The sequence below is a fragment of the Letharia lupina genome, assembly GCF_014066315.1.
Source record: "Letharia lupina isolate WasteWater1 chromosome Unknown contig_22, whole genome shotgun sequence".
NCBI classification, from domain to species: Eukaryota; Fungi; Ascomycota; class Lecanoromycetes; order Lecanorales; family Parmeliaceae; genus Letharia; species Letharia lupina.
In genome coordinates, this window is record NW_023502991.1 from 828,368 (window position 1) to 849,977 (window position 21,610).

The 21,610-nt window shown below is 50.3% G+C and overlaps 6 protein-coding genes and 1 non-coding gene across 7 annotated transcripts; 1 reads left to right on the forward strand and 6 right to left on the reverse strand.

The window, feature by feature from the left end:
• Nucleotides 1-442: 442 nt before the first annotated feature.
• Nucleotides 443-3,262, reverse strand: HO133_005893 (uncharacterized protein; the record flags this gene model as incomplete). Its single annotated transcript, XM_037296798.1, has 3 exons — nt 443-2,224; nt 2,284-2,826; nt 2,885-3,262. 3 exons carry the CDS (start codon nt 3,260-3,262, stop codon nt 443-445), a joined length of 2,703 nt encoding a protein of 900 aa, XP_037147979.1.
• A 6,111-nt stretch (nt 3,263-9,373) lies between these two features.
• Nucleotides 9,374-10,250, reverse strand: HO133_005894 (uncharacterized protein; the record flags this gene model as incomplete). The annotated part of the gene is made up of 3 exons (XM_037296799.1): nt 9,374-9,830; nt 9,886-9,989; nt 10,038-10,250. 3 exons carry the CDS (start codon nt 10,248-10,250, stop codon nt 9,374-9,376), a joined length of 774 nt encoding a protein of 257 aa, XP_037147980.1.
• Nucleotides 10,251-11,680: 1,430 nt separating this feature from the next.
• HO133_005895 (uncharacterized protein) lies at nt 11,681-15,987 on the reverse strand (the record flags this gene model as incomplete). Its single annotated transcript, XM_037296800.1, has 4 exons — nt 11,681-13,918; nt 13,970-14,397; nt 14,554-15,055; nt 15,211-15,987. 4 exons carry the CDS (start codon nt 15,985-15,987, stop codon nt 11,681-11,683), a joined length of 3,945 nt encoding a protein of 1,314 aa, XP_037147981.1.
• Nucleotides 15,988-16,306: 319 nt separating this feature from the next.
• HO133_005896 (uncharacterized protein) lies at nt 16,307-17,251 on the forward strand (the record flags this gene model as incomplete). Its single annotated transcript, XM_037296801.1, has 1 exon — nt 16,307-17,251. The coding sequence occupies one exon, from the start codon at nt 16,307-16,309 to the stop codon at nt 17,249-17,251; it is 945 nt and encodes a 314-aa protein (XP_037147982.1).
• Nucleotides 17,252-17,458: 207 nt separating this feature from the next.
• HO133_005897 lies at nt 17,459-17,537 on the reverse strand. Its single transcript has one exon. It is a non-coding gene; the product is annotated as a tRNA-Leu (tRNA).
• Nucleotides 17,538-18,146: 609 nt separating this feature from the next.
• Nucleotides 18,147-18,947, reverse strand: HO133_005898 (uncharacterized protein; the record flags this gene model as incomplete). The annotated part of the gene is made up of 4 exons (XM_037296802.1): nt 18,147-18,347; nt 18,424-18,720; nt 18,780-18,841; nt 18,899-18,947. 4 exons carry the CDS (start codon nt 18,945-18,947, stop codon nt 18,147-18,149), a joined length of 609 nt encoding a protein of 202 aa, XP_037147983.1.
• Nucleotides 18,948-19,599: 652 nt separating this feature from the next.
• On the reverse strand, nt 19,600-21,361 carry HO133_005899 (uncharacterized protein; the record flags this gene model as incomplete). The annotated part of the gene is made up of 8 exons (XM_037296803.1): nt 19,600-20,238; nt 20,385-20,434; nt 20,490-20,542; nt 20,593-20,659; nt 20,715-20,766; nt 20,885-21,114; nt 21,167-21,220; nt 21,268-21,361. The coding sequence occupies 8 exons, from the start codon at nt 21,359-21,361 to the stop codon at nt 19,600-19,602; spliced, it is 1,239 nt and encodes a 412-aa protein (XP_037147984.1).
• Nucleotides 21,362-21,610: the final 249 nt, after the last annotated feature.

A 21,610-nucleotide genomic window follows, 5' to 3' on the forward strand; every position in this document is an offset into this window, starting at 1 on the left:
TGACGGGAGCACATTTCCTTTGGCTCAAGGCCCTGTCTGAGCTAAAGCCATGTAACGACAGCAGATACTCTCGGCTTGGTACCCAAACTTTGGGTCAAGCCTTGAGACGGTCACTACTTATGACAGCTTGCCTGTCATACGGAGTTGAAGTCACGCTGGTTGTGGCATCGGGCAAAGGTTTCGAGGCAGGAAACGGTGAAGATGAAGTCGAAGTCTCATGCTTCTTTTGATTAGATATTACGAACCATAATACTCTATAACTCTATGTTCATCGATAACTGACATGTTGCTTTCGTCACCAACGAGGAAGCCCACAACGCCAACAGCAACGGGATATCCATGAGCGAGCGTGTCCGAAAAAAAAGCACCAAGCTGCACGCAAAACGATGTGGATAAAAATCCATGCACGCCCGAACGCCAGACATTTGTTCCCTTTTCCATTCTACCATTTGAAGCGCATCAGACCAGGGTTGAGCACGATCGGCAGGACGAAATGGGCAAAGATGACAGTCGAGAGCGGCCAGATTGGGGTGAAGATCCTGATCCGCCATAGAGCTGGTGCCCCAAGGGAGAGGTAAGCCATGCCAGCAGCGACAACGATGCAGAACAGCCACATCCTCCAGAACCTCCTGAACACTTTCTTGATCTCCTCACCGAAAGGGATGTCTTCGATTTCTTTGGCGGTAGCGCCCCATTCGATGTTGATCCCGAACAGATGGCAAAGAATGGCTTGGCTGACGTGGAGAGAGATACCGCCGAGAAAGATCGTCAGCAGGAAGACCCATTTGAAATTGTTGATCAGAGCGGGCAAGAGATCTTGCTCGTTGTTTCTGACTCGTAGAACTGCCAAAGCGAGATTGCCAACACCATTGAAAACAACAATGATGGAAACGTAGATCTTGAAGGAATCGATGTAGTAGTGGTCCAGGTGGCCGTTGTACCATCCAATGAGGATGTAATTGGCCAGCGTCAAGATCCAGGCTGATCCAATGGCGTAGTAGGTACCGATGTAGGCCATGATGGTGATTTTGGAAGGCAATGCCATGGGCGAACGCATGAAGTTTTTGAACAGAGGCGTGAAGGGACCTTTGGTGAACCATTGCTTGAAGGGGTGGAAGATCAACTCGCTGCATCCGTAGGCGTACTTCTCCCATCGAGCCAGTTCATCGTAAACGGTCAGTGAGACACCTTCTTTGAAGCCATCCATGGTGTAAGAAGCGAAGCGAACAATGTATCCTGCAATTTGTAACCGGAGAGCCATGTCGAAATCTTCGGAAACAGTGTTCTCAGACCAGTACATCTCCTGACCGTCTTTCTCGTACGAGATCTCCTGGAGAGCTGCCCAGCGCAAAACGGCGTTGTGCCCAACGAAGGGTGCAACATCACCGTTGGCTACAGCATACTTGATAGCGGTGTAGATAAGATTGGTGAAGAAGGTGATACCGTTTTCGAAGAAGCTGTCTGAGACATTGGTGACACCGGAGGAGAATTGGATGATGGCCACTTCAGGCGATTGTTCCATTTCGCTTACGGCGTCGAGGAAACAGTCGTTAGGGACACGAGTGTCAGAATCGATGATCAAAATGTATTCTCCAATACGGAGATTGCCTCCGGCCTGGGTCCTTCCTTCGTCCTCGTAGATGACCTCATCTAGACATCTTTGATATTCCCTGTTCTCGTCTTCTTGGGTCCACTCCGCATGTCGGTTGACCAGGGCAAGCTTGTCTTCAATGCGAACACTGACAGCCATCGAATAGTTCATGTTGGAAGCCTTCTTGAATTTTCCAGCACGAACGTAGTACTGTTGGCCCGGCTCCAACTCGGGAGCCTTTTCGGTTTTGCCGAATAACTTGCCTCCTGCCTTGGGGGGTGTCCTTTGTTTTGGGCGCGAGCACCAGCCGATCCTTTGCTCGTCGTAGTAGATCCTGCGCTGTTCTGCCTCATCTTGGGAGATGACCTGCATTCCGTCTTCGTTAACAAAAATGTTGGCAGTGCCTCCCTGCATCTCATAAGTTCGAATAGCGGCCATAACAGACTCCATGGTTGGAATGATGGTCTCTTCGAGACTTTCCTTGTACACAGGGCATTGGATCGTCATGTGGGGAAGAACGTTGCGTGAGATCGGTCTTGGTTTGATGCCAGAGTAGAACTTCGAGTTCTGCCTCATCTGTTGAGTGGGACCAATCATCTGAGCGACCATACCTGCGATTGATTGCATGAAGAACTGTCCGAAACTTTGTCAGCAAAGAACAAGTTGAGGATTACTCGAAAACAGCGGCTTACCAATGCGAGCCACATCTGAAACGGGACTGCAATGACGAAGGCAAGGCGAATGTAGCTGTGATCAATGCCAATCTCGATCGCGATCTGGCGAAATCCAGAACCGATGGCGGCGACGATCAGGAGGAGGGTCATGCCAGTCAAGACAGCTTGTATCAGAACAATCTTGCGACGAGGCTCTTGAAAATTGTCTTCGGGGTCCACGTCGCCGGAATAAGCATCCTCGGAGCCTTCCATGGGCATTTCCTTGACCATGACGCTATCCTTCTCTTTCTCATTATAAGTGCCGAAGCCTTGGGAGAAGACTTCGACCATCTGCTTCAGATACTTGTCCGCGCGTTGTTCGGTAGCATCGACACTGTCGCCCCAAACGACCAACATGTCCTGGTTTTTACAGAAAGCAGCACCCTGACTTCGCTGGCACCTAGGAATGTACTCCACGTCTGGTACTATCTGTAGACGTAGGTTGTCCTGGATGGGGATGTAAAGGAGGTCCGGCTGGTTCAGCAGAACGGTAACGACACGGTCTTTGATACTGATCATCACCTAAGCATTTGTTAGCTTGTTTGGAAAGTCTGTGGTCCGGGTTCGGGTGTGAACTAACCCTTGAGTTGAGCTCCGCCGCGGCTTCGAAGAATGGGTCGTTGTTCTGTCTCAGCGACTCTGGATGTGTTATGAACTCTCCAGGCTTTACTTTGTACACACACCCCTCTCCAGGTGGAGGGTGAGGCAAGCACCACATGTACCTCTGTTGAATCTGTGTCATACGCATCAGGTTGACTGTAGCGCTCATCAGACCCATGTCGCTGAAACTCGTAGCACCGCTTGCTCGACCGTAACCACCGGTAGGTGGACGGCTGCTATGAGGAGTTGTCGCGGAAGATCTGGCCGCCGGGGTGGAAGTGGCTGTTGGCAAGACATCGTTGCCTCTGGAAGGAGCCTCCTTCCCAGGCTTGATGTAGTTCTTGACGGACTTAAACATGATGTCGTTTTATCAGCAGTGAGCTATTGATTGGATTGATACTCAGGAGTGAAAAGAGTCGTAGAAAGAAGGGGGAGCGAGTGTGGGGGTAACTGTATCAAGCCCTGCTCAAACGAGTGAGAGCAAGTCTTGAAAAATTGGAAATCCTCGAGAAAAGAAAACTGGGATGGAGGGGACAGGACAGGTTTATGAAGAGGAGCGAGCAAGGGAAATAAGAAATAAGACGAAGAATTTCCGTAACGATAAGCTGGACAGCCTGGCACCAGGCACGACCCGGTCTCGCCGGAGGTGGTGCTGGTGCCCAGGCCTCCAGCACATTTGAGCACCATCCCAATCCGGACTCGAGGACAGGAATGGTTTCAAGCTAACTCCTAAAGCGGCTCTTGTGTATAGAAGATCCCCAATGAAAGCAGGGACTAGTTAGGGTATATTTTCAGATGCACGTGAATTCAACATCAAGGCGCGCTTAGAAGATAGGCCAATAACTCCGAACCCGATGAGATGCAGAATCGACTCGTCCAGAATCAGGATGGCTGCATGAATACGAGCAGTGCAAGCCGCATGTAGTGCATGACGATAGACAGACGATAAAGCGTCTCCTAATGGCTGTGAATCTTCCACTTCTGGAAGGCTCAGCTCTCGCAGCAGTGCTGAGGCTTTCTCGACCAGAGGATTTCGAAATGAGCTTCTGAATCAATTGTCACGACTGCTGTGGTATGCCCGGGCAGGCGTCGGTTAGAGAAATTATCCTATCGATAGCAAGCCTGCCCAGTGCTCACGCCGTAGCCAAGCTGGTTACCCGCGGGTGGCGTATCTCAGGGTAAGGCAAGGGGCTGCAGGATCTGGGCGTTGGTGAAGCTGGATACCGGTAGTCGTTGTTCAGTAGTCGCAAAACAGGTCCATTCTCTGGACTAACCATGCACCTCTTCTTTTGCTAGCTTTTCCAGCATTAGGGACCCACTTTAATGCACTTGGCATCGGAAGTTGCATTTCGTCTATACATAATAGGAGAAGCTTGTCGGATGTAGAGACTCAAGGGGACCAAAGGGATGTCGTTAGGAGTACTAGCGTCAAACTTGCCAGATCCATAACGGGCATGCAGTGGCGCACCTTGGCGCTACTCTTACCCTTTTCGATCTCCCACCAACATTTTTCCGCTCAATCTTGATGCTTTCAAACGGTAGCAGCATGAAGTTTATATTCTATTCGGGCTAAAGCTCATCTTACACAAGAAGTCCAACGTCATCGAGTCATCGGAGACACGTCCGCCCCAAAGTCCTCTCAGTACGGATTTGATTAGGGAGGTGCGTATAATAATAAGCGAGCACTAGAAGAAAAGCCGTGAAGGAAGTGAAGTTGAGAAAGCCCGTTTTCCGCCGAGAATTGAGACAGGCGGGGTAGTAGTAGAAAAAAATAGGGCCAAAAGAAAAAAAGAAAAAAAAAGAAAAGCGTAGTAGCTTCAAGCAGAGTAAGGTACCTTAGGTAAAGGTGGCAGGCAGGAACACCAATACCGTCAACTTTGGTAGAGGTCTAAATTTGGACCACTAGCTGATAAGGTTGCATATCCCGCTCGGCTACAGACCAGGGAATTTCATCCAAGAAAGTCTGACTTTTGCATCATTTCCTGCAGACACCCTTGTTCATTCTGCGACAATCGATAGCGTCGCTACAAATATCCTGCTCTTCCCTCCGAATTTCCTCCCAGGCGACTAGAGCGCCACTGATATGCATTGGATCCGGTCCTTAGTAATAATAGTACTTTAGTGGTGAATGCAGTCGAGTCACCGTCGGCGTCGAGCGCAAGAGCAACAAGTCGGCCTTTCGCAAGTCAAACACCAACCGGGAAGCGTTGTGTTTCTTTACGCCGGTGCATGTGTTCCTTGGCGTAAGCAAGACGCCGACCTGCAATACCTAGCACTTTCGCTGTTCTATTTATGCCTGGTTTTGAGCTCAAACTTATCTCCTAGGATGGTGCTATCGCAATTTAGAAAGAATTCAGATCCGCGTGGCTTGAATGTTCGTGGTGAAGGCGCCCACAGAAGTCTTAACTACCTAGGTGACCTTACCTTTAGAGCGGACCTTCCAGGCCTTCAGCCGCGGACCATTATTACACATTCTCACTCGACGTCTTAAGATACTTTGAAGCTTACAACTATCAATTTCCAATCCATATTATCAACATGGATACGGCTCGGTACTATATCTAATAATCTAGAGATACTCTTCTGTGAAACGGTTCAAAACAAGCTAAATTCGGTGTTTTAAAGTAAATTATACAAATGCGCTTCGAACCCTTGGGACAATGCTTATTATGTGTACATAACCACGAAATTAGGGCGAGGGAAACGAGAGAATCAAAGTCTCCAAGAAGGAGCCCTGACGTTCACTACCTTGCTGCTACAACTATGGAGACAATGCTGGAGGCGGCAGGGCTGATGTGATCCCCTTTGGATGGTGCGATCGTCAGGATCGCCAGAGTGTCTGTCCGCACTATGCCCCTTGTAATTCAACCACCAGTATCCACATTTCCATTCACAGTAGTGATCCGAACCAGCACTCTCCATCGGGGTTGCGGCATTTCACTACTCGTTGGTATAAGGTAATCCCCGTAGCCTTCTTTGCCACGCCATCTGAGACAAATGTCTTCCCCATTCTGCAAAGTTGTTTCTGCTGAGGCTCTTCTCGGCCCAATTTGTGCTTCCCGCATCTCGATTGTTCCGAATAGAGTGATACCTCCAGCTTTCTCTTTCTAGCGTAAGTTGAAGCGATGGCCTCACATGTGCGACCTGCCATCCAGGGCTGCATTCGATGGGATGCCGAACCCCCGTCCTGCCGTCCCTGGGTCTCGAATTGGGCTTTAATAGTAAAGCGGCAGTAGTGGCAGGCAGGCATTCTTTTCCAGACAGGGAGGGTTGAAAGCAGTCTCTACACTTCGCCCTGCAACCTATCGCAGAGACGACATAGCAAATCTACACCACACGACCCAGATGCAATGCAACGTGGTCTTCTGTTCTGCGACCAGAGCCTTATTACGGTGCTAAATATGTCGGAGCAATCGCGAGAGCTCTGGATTGACGCGACCAATGCTCTTCGGCAGGAGAATACCTATCCATCTCTAAAGGTACTCGTTGGAAAGAGCACACAGTTGCATTGCGACGGTCGTGGATGATAGGCAGCGCGCATTCCTCATTCCAAACAACAAAGCATTATTCGATGGCACGAGTCATAATTGGCTGCAAGCTTTTCGGATTATCTGGATTTCCTGTATCTCTAATTATAGGTCCAACTTATCAATGCATTGCGTGCGATGTGCATTGCAGACGCATGTCGTCTCTAATGCTGCATTTACCTGCATATGCGGGTCGTGCGGGGAATGTCGACGCGGATTCTGCAGGTGGGTTGGGGTAATGGGGTGCAGATTGGGGTGGAGTCCATGCTCTCGACGGAAGGAGCTCGAGATGTCTCATGCGGTCCAATTTTCAACGATGTCTGGTCGAAAGGCAATGCGCCGATACGAGGTCACCACATCCATCCCTGGTGCCCGCGCTGGTAATTCCATCTCGAGATCGGAAGCCATGTCTCAGATCCTGTTGGACATAGGTGGATCGAAAGCTCCCGCGAATGCCACATCGTTCACAAACACAGTCGCTCTTTCAAGGTCTCGGTATTGGCGGCAAACATTTTCGATTCTCATGTTGTGTTACTATCCGCCCCACTCAAATCCTGTGATCCCCAGCTGAGCAATTTTCTCGCTTGTTGGCCGTTGCGGCTCATTCTAGAACCGACTTTATGCATGCGTATCAAGACTAGCATTCCCTATCGCTGCTCGTTGCTTTTCCGTGGGCTCGGGTTCTGCAAGTTTTCCAATTTGGAGCCCTTCCCGCAGCTTGCATACTCGGCATTGGCCCCACCACAGATCACGAGAGCTCTGCGCGCGGGGTGAACATCTCTCAAGCGCGCCATCCCGTCGAATCGTTGATACCTTTGACCTTTTTTTTTGCCACCTCATGAGCTTTCGCAGTAGTGTCTCGAACGCAGCAAAAAATCAGTCAGCTTGTTAAAATTGTACAGACATTAGATTGGCAGGGAGCTCCGCGGACTCAAGCAGTATTGAGGGGAGTAAGATAGGCACCTGAAATTGGTCCTTTGCGTACTGCTCGACTCCGAAGGACTGTGTCATCGCTTGATCAAAAATCGTAGCTGTTCCTCAGAGTCCGTGGCGGGTCTTCAACCATTTTAACGTCCGCGCCTCGAACTCCAGATGGCTGAGCAGTGACGGCCTCTGGCAAAAAGAGAAAGAAGGGGTCCTCGGAGAGATGTCCGCTGAACGTGGTCTCTGAGGTTTAAGTATAAGGGTGCCGATCGCCGGCGCGAGCCCTGCCACGCGGCCTCGAGAAACGAAAAATCCCAACATCCCTTGATGCCATTACAAACCACCTCATCGAGCCACATGTCGACGAGAGGTAGCTTCCGAACTGCCCGTGGCCCGGTCGTTGATGGAATTGCGATTCCTGGTGCCGCTATCTCCCCCCCAAAATATGGTGGATCTATCATCCATGCGCGCCAGAAGAGCGTTTGGTAGAGAATATCCATTTCCCCTCAATCTCATTGCCTTTCCTATGATCCCAACAGCCAGAAAAAAAGCATCACAGCCGTCTTTCCGTCCACACCAAGCATTGTCTCCCTATTCGCCAATCTGTCCACTACAATGACGTTCGTGAATCTCGAATCTATCCAACGGAGACCACCAACCAAAGAAAGAACCAGAATCGCAATGACCATCCCCTCCCAAATTCCCTGAACAAAGATTGAATCGACAGAGCGACATCTCTCACAGAGCAAACCAATCCCATGTGCGCGCACGAAATCTCCCGGCCGATCCAAAATACCCAACGGCACCACTTTCTTCCCTCCTCCACGCCATGTCCCCAATTGACCACAAATCAGGGTACGACACGCCCAGTTTGCCAGACGAAATACAGGTTCCCGGAGAACAATCAGCAGATGTTTCAGAGCGCGGACGATTCTTACACTGACGCGAATGGTTTGCCCACTTCCAATTTTTATTCCTAGCGTTAACTCCCTCGATTTTCGATTTTCGATTTTCTTGCCCCTACTTAAATGACGGAAAGGCAACGATATCACCAGTCTTTCCCCTACTCTTGGTAGCGGACAGCAAACCCGGTACCGCCGCATCTGCCCCGGAAGTCAATCCGTACCGGACCGGTACCATGACTACGGACCCAGTCCTCACGAGGAGCCACGGGTCAGGATGAGAGGTCGAACAAGACGCAGGAACCAACTGGAGAAGAGGAACCACTCAGTCGTTGAGAACAGGGTGTCCTCGGACTGTCAAAATTCGTCGAGGCCATTGTGTGGATTGCCGAGGCAGGGAGGGTACCAAGTCAGGGAGGGTCTTGGTGGCAGGTACGATCAATAGCGAGCAAGATTTTATGGCTAGTAAAAGAATCAAGCCAAGCCGTTTCACTTACACTCAAGTACCGCGACCAAGGCCTCCAGCCGCAATGAAACCAAACGGGGAAAAAAAGATGCGAAAAGGTGGCATTTACACCCACCACGCACCATCCCAACCGAGCACAACAGCTACGAAACAACTACAACCCCGATCCCCCGCATCCACGGAAACCCTTTCGTCGTAGCAGGTCATCGTCTACACTATATCCAGAGTACATGACGCGTCGATTTCCACGTCCATACAGAGTCAGCTTTCCGATAGCCATCGGATCTCGTAGCAATTTTTCATGAGCCTCGAGCGTCATTATACTGTTAAAATTACCCCGAGGTTTCCGAGGATGAGAGAGGACAGCCTGCACGGTACGGGCGGATCTCCACAAGGTACTCGTGAAAACATGATTGCTATCGGGGTGATAGCGGAGGGAATAAGGAAAGGGTGTGGATTTTTTGGCCCGGGGGGTAGATCCTCTCGTCCTTCGCGACGTTACATCGTTTGTGCTTGTATTAATTTACGGATGCGCTTGTCTGTCAGAGCCTCAGGGTGCATAAACTTGACGAAAAGTCCCCCCCCCCCCACAACCCTTCTCCCACCCGTAAAAACCCTCCAATAACGCGGGTTGCATATCCCTAAACCCCCTACGCTGGCCCCGCCGTTTTCGTCGGAGCCCGAGGCGCCATATGAGGATGAGCGTACGCCCTGACATCTCGCGGAGGCAGCGGCATGCCTGGAAAGCCTGGCCCGGGGAGGCCGCCGAGGGCGGAGGTGAGCGCGGTCGGGGGGTCGATTCCGTGACCGGGGTCACAGTTGTCAAAATTGGGGTTCCAACCCGGGAGCGCGGTGACGAAGGCTGGCGGAGCGAGCAGGGGACGGTACGGCTGTCCGGCTTGGACCTGGACTCCAGGTGGAGGGCATGGCAGATCGTCGAAGTCGAAGGCGTCGGTGGAGAGGCCGCCGCCGGGCGCTGTCGCTACCGTTGATAATTCGCCGGATGCGAAGGAGGTGGTTAGGTCGAAGCTGGCCTGGAGGAGTTTGGTTCCACAACCGTCATAAAGATAGAACGAGGTGAAAATCACGTAGACGCTGGGAGATTGCCTGTGGCAGTAGCTTTAGTTGACGTTCGCAATGATTAGAGACAAGAGCAACATACATCGACAATCCAGCGGGAGGTGTTACAACTGGAGGGCTGGCAAGTGTGGCAAGGCAAGCCGTATTCGTCGGTGCCACGCTGGGCCAGTAGAAAAGAGACACCGACTACACTCATTAGCCGTGGTGCGAACTTGATAATGTCGTGCTACATGCCTCGTAGGAGAAGGTGCAGCCTCCAACCTGACATTCTGGGTCATAAAAAGGAGGATTTATTTGGACGACGGATTTAAGCACATCTCGTGGTTGAAATTGAGGCGCATCGGGAAGGTGCCCAGCCGGTCTTTTTTCAAGGGATGCAGGACTGATGAGTGTACATAGCAACGCGAGGATGCACGCAGTGAACCCGAGTGAGATATTCCCCGTCATTATCGTGAAATTCTAGTCGACCGACGTAATCGCAGTCGGGTTCGAGAATCCAATAACCATGAGACTTTTGCTGAGCTGGGAAACAACAGTTGCTGTCGAGGGCCAGACGGGATCCTAGATATAAGGAACCGCGAGTGCTCTCCGCAGTAAGAGGTTCAAGTAAGGCATAAATACAACACTGAAAGCATACTCGGCACTAAGAAGAGATGCGAAACTTCACAAGTCTGTGCCTTCGGGTACTACAAGGTGTAGGATCAACGTATATCTTTTAGATCGATAACATTCTTCTAGACAATGAACAGGCTAGCAGAAGTCGCAGTCTAGAGCAAGGAGCAAGATGGCCCACATCATGTTTCAAGAGATCAAGGTCTCCAAAGCCTGCCGAAGGCCCGTGAAAGTCTTTGCTGGCTAGGAGCCAGAGGCAACAGCTTCTTTCGTTGCACCCGTATGCGATTGTGCGGCGTAAAGATGTTTGCAGAAGCATAGATACTTTGAGACCAGTTGCATCTGGGTCGCTGCGCCTAGCAATCCAAAGGAGTACAAGCGAGAGTAGAGTGGCCTGAATCTGTTCCATTCGTCTGGGCAGATCCTTCGCGCGAAACACGGATGACAAATACATTGCAGTCTGTTGGTATAACAGAAGCCAACTCGAGCCTACCTCTTTGCTTTTCACATCGGCATACTGGATGCTGGCAAAGCGCTGGTGGGAGTCTTTCCTTGAGTGCAGGCGTACATATCCCTCTCACATCGGTTGTAAAGTCTGCCTGGAGTGTAGGGAAAGATCTGGTGCTGAATAGGGAACGGTATCGAGTACGCTGTTCAACCAACATGATAGGCATCTGTACCTTGCGTTGGCCCCCACTATCATCTACTCTATGTGGTTCCGGGGTTCCAAGATGTGGTGGAAATAGTGGTACTTGTGCCTCACGGGAGGATGCGACATGAAACAAGTGTGTAGACGGGCGGTGCTATGAAGGTGATGCAAGTCTGTTCTTAAGGTGAGAAGAAAGGAAGACAGAAGGAGGCTGAGGCATAGCCTCAATCTTATGATGACCGCTGAGCCGCATTAGCTCCGTCTATCTTACCAAATGTAGTCTACCGCTATTGATGCGATGCAATGCTAAGTAGAACCTCGCGCCAAGAAACGAAGTTGGTCATATAACGCCTATTCTATCTTACATAAAAATCGCGCTTACGAAAAACAAGCCAAACAGGGTATAATACCACTCTGGATAGACTTTGTGCACGTAGAGAAAAGAAAAAATCGAAAAATCGAAAAAAAATCGAAAAATTACATAGACGTATGTAGGTACGTATGATGAACTGCATATGTTTTATACACATCTCAATTAGATCTTACAGCTGATTTGTTTCCTCTATCTCATCGCTGTCTATATCGAGACGCCGACGCTATGCCTATCAGACGACCCTTATGCCGCGGTCTCCACCACCCTTCCAACATCTTCCTTCTCAATATGGCGCCGTCCTCTCCCTAGCCTCTCCCGCCAAGCCCACCTTGTCCTCTTTGCTTTCAAGATCAGAAAAGCCAATATTCGGTACACGACCACGCAGATCCCAACCGCCAAAAGATTCAGCCCCGCGTTGCCGTTCAGATTATACAGATTCAGCACGTCCTCCCCATCTGTTATCGGACACTGGCCATTGGGCAAGCGCTGATCTTCCGTGCACGAGAATTGTACACCTGCAAGAGTGTAAGGCGCCAGATTCCCTATTGCCCATTTTATAGGACTGAGATGGTTGAAGGCTTGAAGGAAGGAAGGTACGTGTAAGCTCATTACTCCCCCCATTATCTGCGCGATGGACAGAACAACTGATGTGACATTTACCGCAAAGCCGGTATGGTTGAAGAGGGTGTTGAAGATAATGCCAACACTCTCTCCGCAGTTGACGATTGCAAAGGCATTGAAGGCGACGATGAAGAAGAGGGAAACGGTACGATGGAGGCCTGCGGCAAGCACTGTGAGAATGGCAAATAGGAGAGATGTGAAGATCTCGAAAGGAACTTCAGCTAATGTGTATTGCAGGAAAAAAGCTTCGACCGAGTAAGCGTTATCATCGTGTTCGCGGTAGAAGACTGCCTTTTCATCTGGGTAGACGGCCACATTTTGAAGCATGCCAACGAAATAGAGAGGTGCGAATTCTTGGATGAAGCCGAGGCGGGACTGGACGCTGTAGTAGTCGCTTTGTAGTGGGGCGAAGAAAAGGGTCACGCAGATTGCGTAGCCTAACACTTGCGTAGTTCGGGCAACGATCGAAGGTGGATTGCGGCGGAAGTTTATAAAGCTGCGGTGAAGAAGGATAGGGAAGGCGATACGGAACGGTGTCATGCTGCGGGCTAGAGATCCGAGTTCGGCGGGTGTTGCGATGTGCGAGACTGTTTGATTCAGAGGTTGTTTCGAGTTATCCCATTCGAGGATTAGTGACTTGACCTTCTCCCGACTCGTAGCTTCTTTTGTTGCGCTTTGCAAATTGACCGTTATCAGATCCAGGGCAAAATCAGCTGGATTGGTGGTTGTGGGACAGTTGAAGCCCAGAGAGGCGAAGTGTGAGAGCATCGACGATCCCTTGCCTGCGTACACGGAATGCCCTCCACGCGCTAGGAGGAGGACGTTACGGAAGTACTGGAACAAATCACTTCGAGATTGGTGAACGGTGAGAACAAGGGTCCTTCCTTCCTCGGCCAGGCCTCGCAGGACCTCGATGATGGAAGATGCAGTGAAGGCATCCAGCCCGCTCGTTGGTTCATCCAAGAACAGGATGCGAGGATCTGTCAGGATTTGAATGGCAATAGTGACTCGGCGTTTCTCCCCTCCACTGATGCCTTTAACCACATCACTGCCAACCAGATTGTCTGCGCAGTCGCGTAGACCCATCTTTAGAAGAACAGATTGTGCTCGTTGCTGCTTCTCGTCCTTCGAGAGATGGGCTGGCAGACGCAGGCCCGCGGCAAAGTGCAGATTCTCTCGCACCGTCAGGTAGGGGAGAAGTGCGTCGTCATCTTGACAGACGTACGAGCAAATTGAACGAATGACCTTTTCGGACGGGATTGCGCCATTGAAAAACATCCCACCACGGGTCTCATATCTTGTCACCATCGAACTGTGCAGGCGTCGAGCCATGAGATTGAGCAAAGAAGTCTTGCCAGACCCTGAAGGTCCCATAATTACATTGAGCACGCCAGGCTCAAAAGTGACAGTTAGAGGCTTAAGAATTGAAAGCGTGGGAACTTTTCTCAACCGCGTGTTACGCTTTCGGATGTTCAGAGTGTAATTATCCAACGTGATGTTGATGGTTCTGACATCATCCAGCGAACGAGATGTCATCTTCTCCTTGCCAGAAGAGTAGTCGGTGTCGTTCTTTTGAGCTCTCGAGATGCCAATCCCAACTTTCCAGTACCGCAAGATCAGACCGGCTCCGAGATAGAAGGCAATTGCGAAGGCAAGAAGAACGAGGATGGGCCTCACGATCCACTTGGGGGGAAACCCTAGAGACTGCATGATGTACAGTCCAGTGTACTCTTTGCAAGCAGGATTTGCGGTGCCGCCAGCGAACGGACAGTCATAGAGCTGACCTAAAGGGTCTGAGGTATGACCCACGAACTCATTGGCTGCCAAAGCACCGTTGGAGTAAAAGACGTATGCGGCCCACTGTGAGCATGGTCAGCAAAGCAGAACCACGTTAGGAGTCTCGTGCCTTACTTTGAGCCATCTAACCCAGATTGGAATCTGGTTCGCCTGTACAAAATAACCGCAGCCCAGCGACTGTAGCGTGAAGCCCATGTTGGCAATGAGAGTAGCACCAGCAAAATTTCTTGAGACAGCGACGCATAGAGTGGCATAATTGACAGCGATATATTGACTGAGCAGCGTCACACCGAAGAAGACAAAGAACTGACTTGCAAGTGGCCGGAAGCCAGTCATGAAGTAGAATATGACGGAGAAGATAAGGGGAACAGGCACGTCTTCCACGAAAACGCGAGCCAGACGCCGACTGATCAGAAATGATGGCACACTAACCACACCCTCTCCATACTCACGATCGAAAAGCTGAATGTCAACGGTCAGGCGGTAACACTCGAACAAGAGAATGAGATAGCCCTGAAGAGAGGCGGCTGTGTACAAAGCACCTGCGCACATTTCAGAGTCAGCGTTGCTTTTCAAAGGCGCAGACCAGACTCGCAAGACAAGTCTCGGGAGTATAAAGAGCCTTCTGTTCCGGAAACATGTCTTGCATTTTCAGGATTCGCCATGAAAAGGGAAGGATTACTCCAGAATGTACGAACCTTCTCGGCTGCGAATACCTGACAGGCTACCATCCAATTGCAAGAATATCCAGCCAGTGATTACAGCCATACTAGTAGCTTCTAGCATGCTTCCGGCGATACCCAGTGGGTCGCGGTAGGTTGTTTTCAATGTGCGTCCGGTTAAAACTCTGATCTGATGGCGTAGTGTAGCATGGTGTTGCCTGGATCTTCCCTCGATCGACCCAATTGGACCAATCGACGTTTCCTTTTGCACGATTTGAAGCCCGATATTTTCCGGTGATGTCTCAAAAGCCTGTATTAGGCCCTGAACACGTGTGGCAGATGACTCCTCGGCCTCGGGAGAACGTGTGTCAATTGCAGCCAAATCGATCAAAAATTCCGCAGGGTTCACAAAAGGTGGCAGAACATGACCATGGCTTTCAAAATAGGCTAGGCACCTTGATGATTGTCCACTGTAAAGGGGTGAACCCTTCGCTAGCAACAGAACATGGTCAAAGAGCTTCCAGATTTCGGATCTAGGCTGCGCAGATTTCGGAGTCAGCATTGCTTGTACGAGGTAGGTAATGGAGTTGCGAGACAAGTCTCGGAGCAAAAAGGTCCGCTTGCTCTTGGAACATGTCTTGCGACTCGATTTCAATACCAAATGGGAAGGATCGTGCTCGGAAATGTACGTACCTGGTGAATCGAGCATATGATCGTCCGTCCTTTGACCGCCAGGGCCTTTAGAGTGGCCACGAGTTGGAATGCTGTTGCAGCATCTAGACCTGTTGTGACTTCGTCACAGAACAATACGGAGGGATTCGACAGCATTTGTACAGCAAGTGAAGTCCTCCTCTTTTCGCCTCCTGAGCACCCTTTATGGACGTTGTTTCCGATCCTTGTATCCGCACAATCCTTCAAACCGAGCTCCAAAATCACGTTCTCCACAACTTTTTCTCGTTCTTCTGTGGTCGTAGGGGGCGGGAGCCGCAACTCGGCAGCATAGCGTAGCGTCTCTCTCACAGTCAGGGTTGCAAGTAGCACATCCTGTTGCATGACATAGGCGCTGCGAACACTCCAAAGCTGAGAGCTGCCATTGTAAGTGATATCTCCGGAAGTCCTAAGTCTTCCTATTGCGATTCGTTTTGACAAGGTGTTCAACACTGAAGTCTTACCGCTGCCAGAAGAGCCTATAATGGCTGTCAGACTACCACTTGGCATGTAAGCATTGACACCTCTGAGGATCGCTTTGACCTCTGGTTCTCGGGTGCTGTTCTTTCGACCGAGTGAAGCAGTGAAGGCAGAAAGCCCACTCGAAGATACATCAACGTCGACATTGAGATCCTTGACGTGTACATTCACAGGGTCAACAGCCCGGAATGACAACTCATTCATGGTTTCTTCGACATCTTGGCTGGCCGCCCGGTGACTGCTAACAGCAGCGTCACCGCCGCTCTCAAGGTCCTCGGTCATGCTCCGAAAGTCCTTTATCGGAACATCTTGTAATTAAGGGGCACCTAACTTAGGTTGTGGACCTCCTGACCAATTCCCATACTGAAAAGAGCGCAGAGAATGACGGCGGAGAGAGGGTAGAGACCGACGGGAAGAAACCCAAGTCTTTTGAAAATCAGTGCATCATGATTCGTGACCGCTGCAAACGCTCGCTTCGGAGCCGAGGCTGAGGCGGAGCGGGGCCTTCCCGCTGGCTGGCAGAGGGGCAGAGGGGCAAGCTCGCAAGCAACATAGGCTTCGACCCTCCAACTGCGTCGACAATAGAGACCAGTAATTCCAGATGGCACCATCACGCGTGTCTCCTCCAGTTGAGAGCCCGACTGTACCAAAAAAGCTCACCGCCGAGCAGCTCGCTTCTTACAAGACTAATGGTTATCTCCTCATCCCCAACGCCCTTTCTCCCACCACTGTCTCCGCTCTTCTTTCCGAAACAAACCACATGCTCTCCTCTTTCTCCCTTACCGACCATCCCATGACCAAGTTTTCCACCGGCGAAAAATACTCACACGTTGGCGACGACTACTTCCTCACTAGCGGCGACAAAGTACGCTTTTTCTTTGAAGAAGACGCATTCTCCACCACTGGGGAATTGACGAAGCCAAAGCACCGGGCCATAAACAAGATAGGACATTACCTACACGAATTGTCTCCGCTATTTCGCAAGGCCACATTCACACCGTTGCACAGGGAGATAGCCAAAGCGATGGGGTTCAAAGATCCAAGGGTACTTCAAAGCATGATCATATGCAAACAGCCCGAGATTGGAGGACGGGTGCCACCGCATCAGGATAGCACATTTTTATACACAGATCCGCCGAGTGCGGTAGGATTCTGGATTGCACTTGAGGATGCCACGATAGACAATGGGTGTCTAAGCTTTGCCAAAGGCTCGCACAGAAGGGCGCCTGTGACAAGCAGATTTGTGAGGAAAGAGGGGGGAGGGACGGGGTTTGATGATGTGGCAGGGGCGAAGTTCCCCGAGAATTTCGAAACCCAAGAGCTGGAGAAGGACGAGGAGGAAGAGTATGGGCTGGGCGAGGTTAAGGCAGGAACACTGGTACTTATACATGGGAACCTGCTGCACAAGAGCGAAAGGAATTTGAGTGGGAAGAGTAGGTTCATTTATACATTTCATGTCATTGAAGGCGAGAACGATTATGATGGTAGGAATTGGTTGCAGCCTCCTGAGAAGGGGTTTACGAGGTTATATGAATCGTCATGTTGAGAGGAATGCAATAATATCCCTAGTATTAGATACCCATACATATTATATCAAAAACCCCTATGGCCTCACAAGTCGAGAATCATAGTGTCAACACTTGCTATTACTACTAACCCTTACTTCAGGGATCCTAAATGCAAAAAAAGGATCATCTTGTATGCGAGCTGTGAGCTATTGAAAATAAGCCGACGAACTTTTCACGCTCCCTACTGTTCTCTACTGACGTTCGAACTCACGCATCTTTCGATAGTAGAGCTTAAATCTACCGCCTTAAACCACTCGGCCAAACTCGCTAGCTCAGAACATGAACTCTCCTATGCAATTATATGTCGTTATCTAATTCAATTTAGAGATGTTTTACTCAGACGTGTCGAACAGCATGATTGCATTGTCTACTTGGCAGCTCTCTGCTTCGGAAGTTTACAAGCCTGCTCCGAGGACCAGTTGCCTCTATTGCGCTTGTCTATGACATGAAAGGGTGGTAATTGTAGTGGTACAAAGTTTGTTGAGGGTTGACAACATAAGCATAAGAGACATTTGTGTCGACAAAAAGCTCTGCTGGAACTGGTACAGCCAGTGGTTCCCCAATTTCTTCGGCTCTATACCCATGACTGTGTACACTGGTAGACAGGATAACGCCTAAGATTACCGCCCTTTCTGGCAGCTTGCCTGTAGCAAGTAAGCAGTGGGAGACGTGAGCCCCAAGCTTTGAGCTCCAAATGCCACCCAAACTCATTAAGCCGTAGCTTGTAAATGCTGAAAGCTGACCCGCTAAATAGCTAGAATATCACGAAAGTGACAAATGTCGCACCTCTCATCCCTCTATCACTCAGTCATCAAGCACGCGTGTCCACCCTCTCCTCGTCCTACCATGAATCTCATCTTGTGTGAAGCTATTTCAGTCATCCTGGTCCCCAACTCGGCGCCAATCCTCACCAGGTATCAGCTCGTAGCCTTCTTCTGATGGTAGCAACAATGCACTTCCAATTATTCCGGCTCCTAGGAGCATCATGATGCTCCAGCTGATGGTTAAGAAGATCCATGATATGTCGAGTTTCCACCCAGGGAAAAAGCGGTCATCGTTCTCGTAGAGGTATGCCTGTCACCCCGTATTAGCGAATCCGTTCCATATCGCTATAAATCCCCTAGCTTCAAGTCTTGACAGAGAAGCTCACTACGATCGCCATCCCAGCACATTCCACAGCCCCGCAGAGCAGATGCAGTCCAGCCAATATCTTCCACCCCGATTCCCTTTTTTGCTTGCCTCCGACCAGAATGACAATATACGTAATGAGCGTCATACCCTCTAGGACGACTGTAAACGATGTGAGAAATCCGACAGAGCGCCACATGGAACAGAAGTAACGGTCGCCATGGCAGTCTTCTTCGTGAGGGAAGTATTCGCAGGCGTTGGTGAGAGAGGAACAGCGGCGGTGGAGACCGTAGGTGTAGTGAATCTTTGCGCCGCTGGGCTAAGATGAAAGATGTCAGTGGGAGGCCTTTGAGAGGTGGGAAAGTGGAGGAGGCGTACGGTTTCGCTATCCCAGCTTATCCATCTTGGTATTATTATGCTGGCCAAGGTTAAGGCGAAGGCTGTTAAGGGTTCAGTGAGTGGGTCTCGCCTTACATGATGGCATGATAGACACTTACCAGCTAAAAAAGCTATTAAGGCACCACCATAGACCAGGCGTCTCGTCATGTTGCTTGAGGTATCGAGATTATTACACCAAAGCACAAACGCCGCCCCTAGACTACAGAGCCGAGTAGATATCCTCGAGTGATTGTTTTGTGAGATTGATTTATGGCAATGTAAGAATTGGATGCCTAAAAATCCTCCCCCTTCGTATCCCTCAGCAAAGTCCCACAGAGTGGGATGTAGAGGTTGGAGGATGACAGTTGGGGGGCAGGTGTGATAATACGCGGAGCTTGTGCCGCCAGCCAAGACCAATGATCGACCAAATTCGAGTAGTCAGTCACCGCCGGCGGCCAATGCGCAAATGGTCATCGGAAAATTCATTATCAGGCAGTCAGAATATCTGATTTGTGGCTTGATGCAGAATTGTGATTGGCGGGAAGAGGATTGCGCTGATGCACTTTCCATTGTGCATACTAATGCATAAGATCGCCCCAGTTGCAGGTGACACCGCCTCGGCCTTAGTACTCTAGGGGGCTGATTGGGTTCGCTTCGTCAGAGCTGCCACCAGGGGGAATTTCCTGCGTGATAAGGATTGGATAGACTCCGTGTCAGGTATCCAATTCATGGAAAAGAGGGATATGCTTATCTACGAAAGCAATTGGTGCTCTGTCACGAGATGCAGAGCGGTGATGAGCAGGATTCAAGTCACCTGGCATCATCGTGCCCGAGGCCTCTTTGCAGGCCTCCGCAAATCGCTGTCTTCGCTAAAGTCAAAAATATAATCCCCTCTCCCTGGATTATTATTCCCCACCCGCCCAGCAATCTCCACCTCCGCTCTACCACGGTTCGTCGTAGTCTGGATTTTCTCCACGTTGCGTACTTCGGGGAATGTAGGGAGTAAATCCTTGTCGATAGCGCGTGGGCTCTCTTTCCACCACTTCTCTGCCGTTGCAGAGAGTCGGCTTTTGCCTGTTCCCAAGGCCTCCCCAGCTGTCCATCGAGCATTGGGGTCCCATTTGAGCAGACCTCTCAAGAAGTTAATAGTCTCAGGCGAGGTGTTTGCCAGGAATCTCCGATCCATGTTGTCGGCTCGGCCAGACGCCAGTCCTTCTCTGCGCCAACGGATGAGCTCAGGACATCCCATAGCTGACAGTGCTGCTAGGTCATCTTGGGTGGGTGAGCCAAGGAGTTTGATGATCAAGGATAGTTGCTCTATAGGCGTCTCTCCAGTAAGGCATGGAGCGCTTTGAAGCAATTCCGCAAGCACAAGCCCAGCAGACCATAGGTCGATGGATGGACTGTAGTATTTTGTGCCAAGCAAGAGCTCCGGCGACCGGTACCAAATAGTGACTACCTATATGATTTCGAGTCAGATTGTCTCTTGTGAAATCAGATTTGAGTCAGAAAGCAGGTCTCGGGAATCTTTAACTCCTGCGACACGTCTCGCAACTCCCAATGCAGTAGCAATCACAAAGGCATGGCTCGGAAAGGATGACTCACTCCGGGTGTCAAAGGTCGCGGGGAATATGCACGAGCCATGCCGAAGTCAGCTTCGTGTTGACAGTCAGTAGGTTTCCAGATCGTTGACTTGATTCCCTGACGTACCAAGCTTGAGGACACCTTTCGCTGTTAACAGGATATTCTGCATTTTCACATCCCTGTACAAAGTTAGAAGACAAAGCTCTAGATCCGCATTCTCAAAGTATACCGGTGAATGATGTCGTTCCTATGCAGGTAGTCGATACCTTCGAGAACTTGTCGGAAGAGGCATTTGACTACAGGGACTCATCAGCGCAGAAACCAACCAATAGTCTACTCCATATAACATACCTTGACTCATAGTGAACTTGACGTTTAGCTCATCAAGCATGTTTGCAAGATCCTAGCCTCTTAGGAACCGGCGATTCCTCCGCCTTTCCAGACGAGGGAAAATAAGCCAGCTAGGTGCGCCAATGCTCTTGGAATGCCTCGGGTTTTCATCTCGGCATCGGATTACCAACCTGCTCAGCATACTCCATAACCATGTAGACCTCATCCATTGCATGCGCCCCGACTGCCACATCGATCACATCAATGATATTATTGTGCTTCAGAGACCGTAGAATCGAGATCTCGCGTAACGCAGTGATTGGGACGCCATTCTGCCGCTCTTCTGCTGATATTCGTACTTGTTTCAGGGCGACGACTCGAGAAGTCTGACGGTCTTGAGCCCGGTAGACGACACCGTAAGCTAGATCTGGTCAGTCATGCGGTGGAAATGATACACGGTCTGCCTTTCTTACTGCCTTCACCGAGCTGATTGAGCTTCTCATATGAGGCGATGGAGACGCATTGCCCTGCCCCTGGGTCAGACAGGCTCAGAAGGGCATTTGCAGCTTCGTACCTTCAATCCCAGAGTTGTGGAGCCCCAGGTCAAGCGGCTGGCCGGTAATTGACATCCACTGTGGAGTGCTAATACCAACATTGTTTTCGCCCATGTCTCAACAGTGCCAGCTCTGGACTATTCGTGAATGTGAATCTTTATTAAGAGTGAGGTCTCTACAAGTCTCGCAACCCCCGAGTCTCTCCTGGAGTATCCGTCTTCAACACTTAAATACGGATGTACGATGATTTTACAAACTATAGCGCCAAGAAATTGCAAGGATTTGCGATACTCTAATCTCAAACTAGAGTACTCACATTTACGAGGGCGACTTCCTTCCTTCCACAGGCAATTGCACCAACGA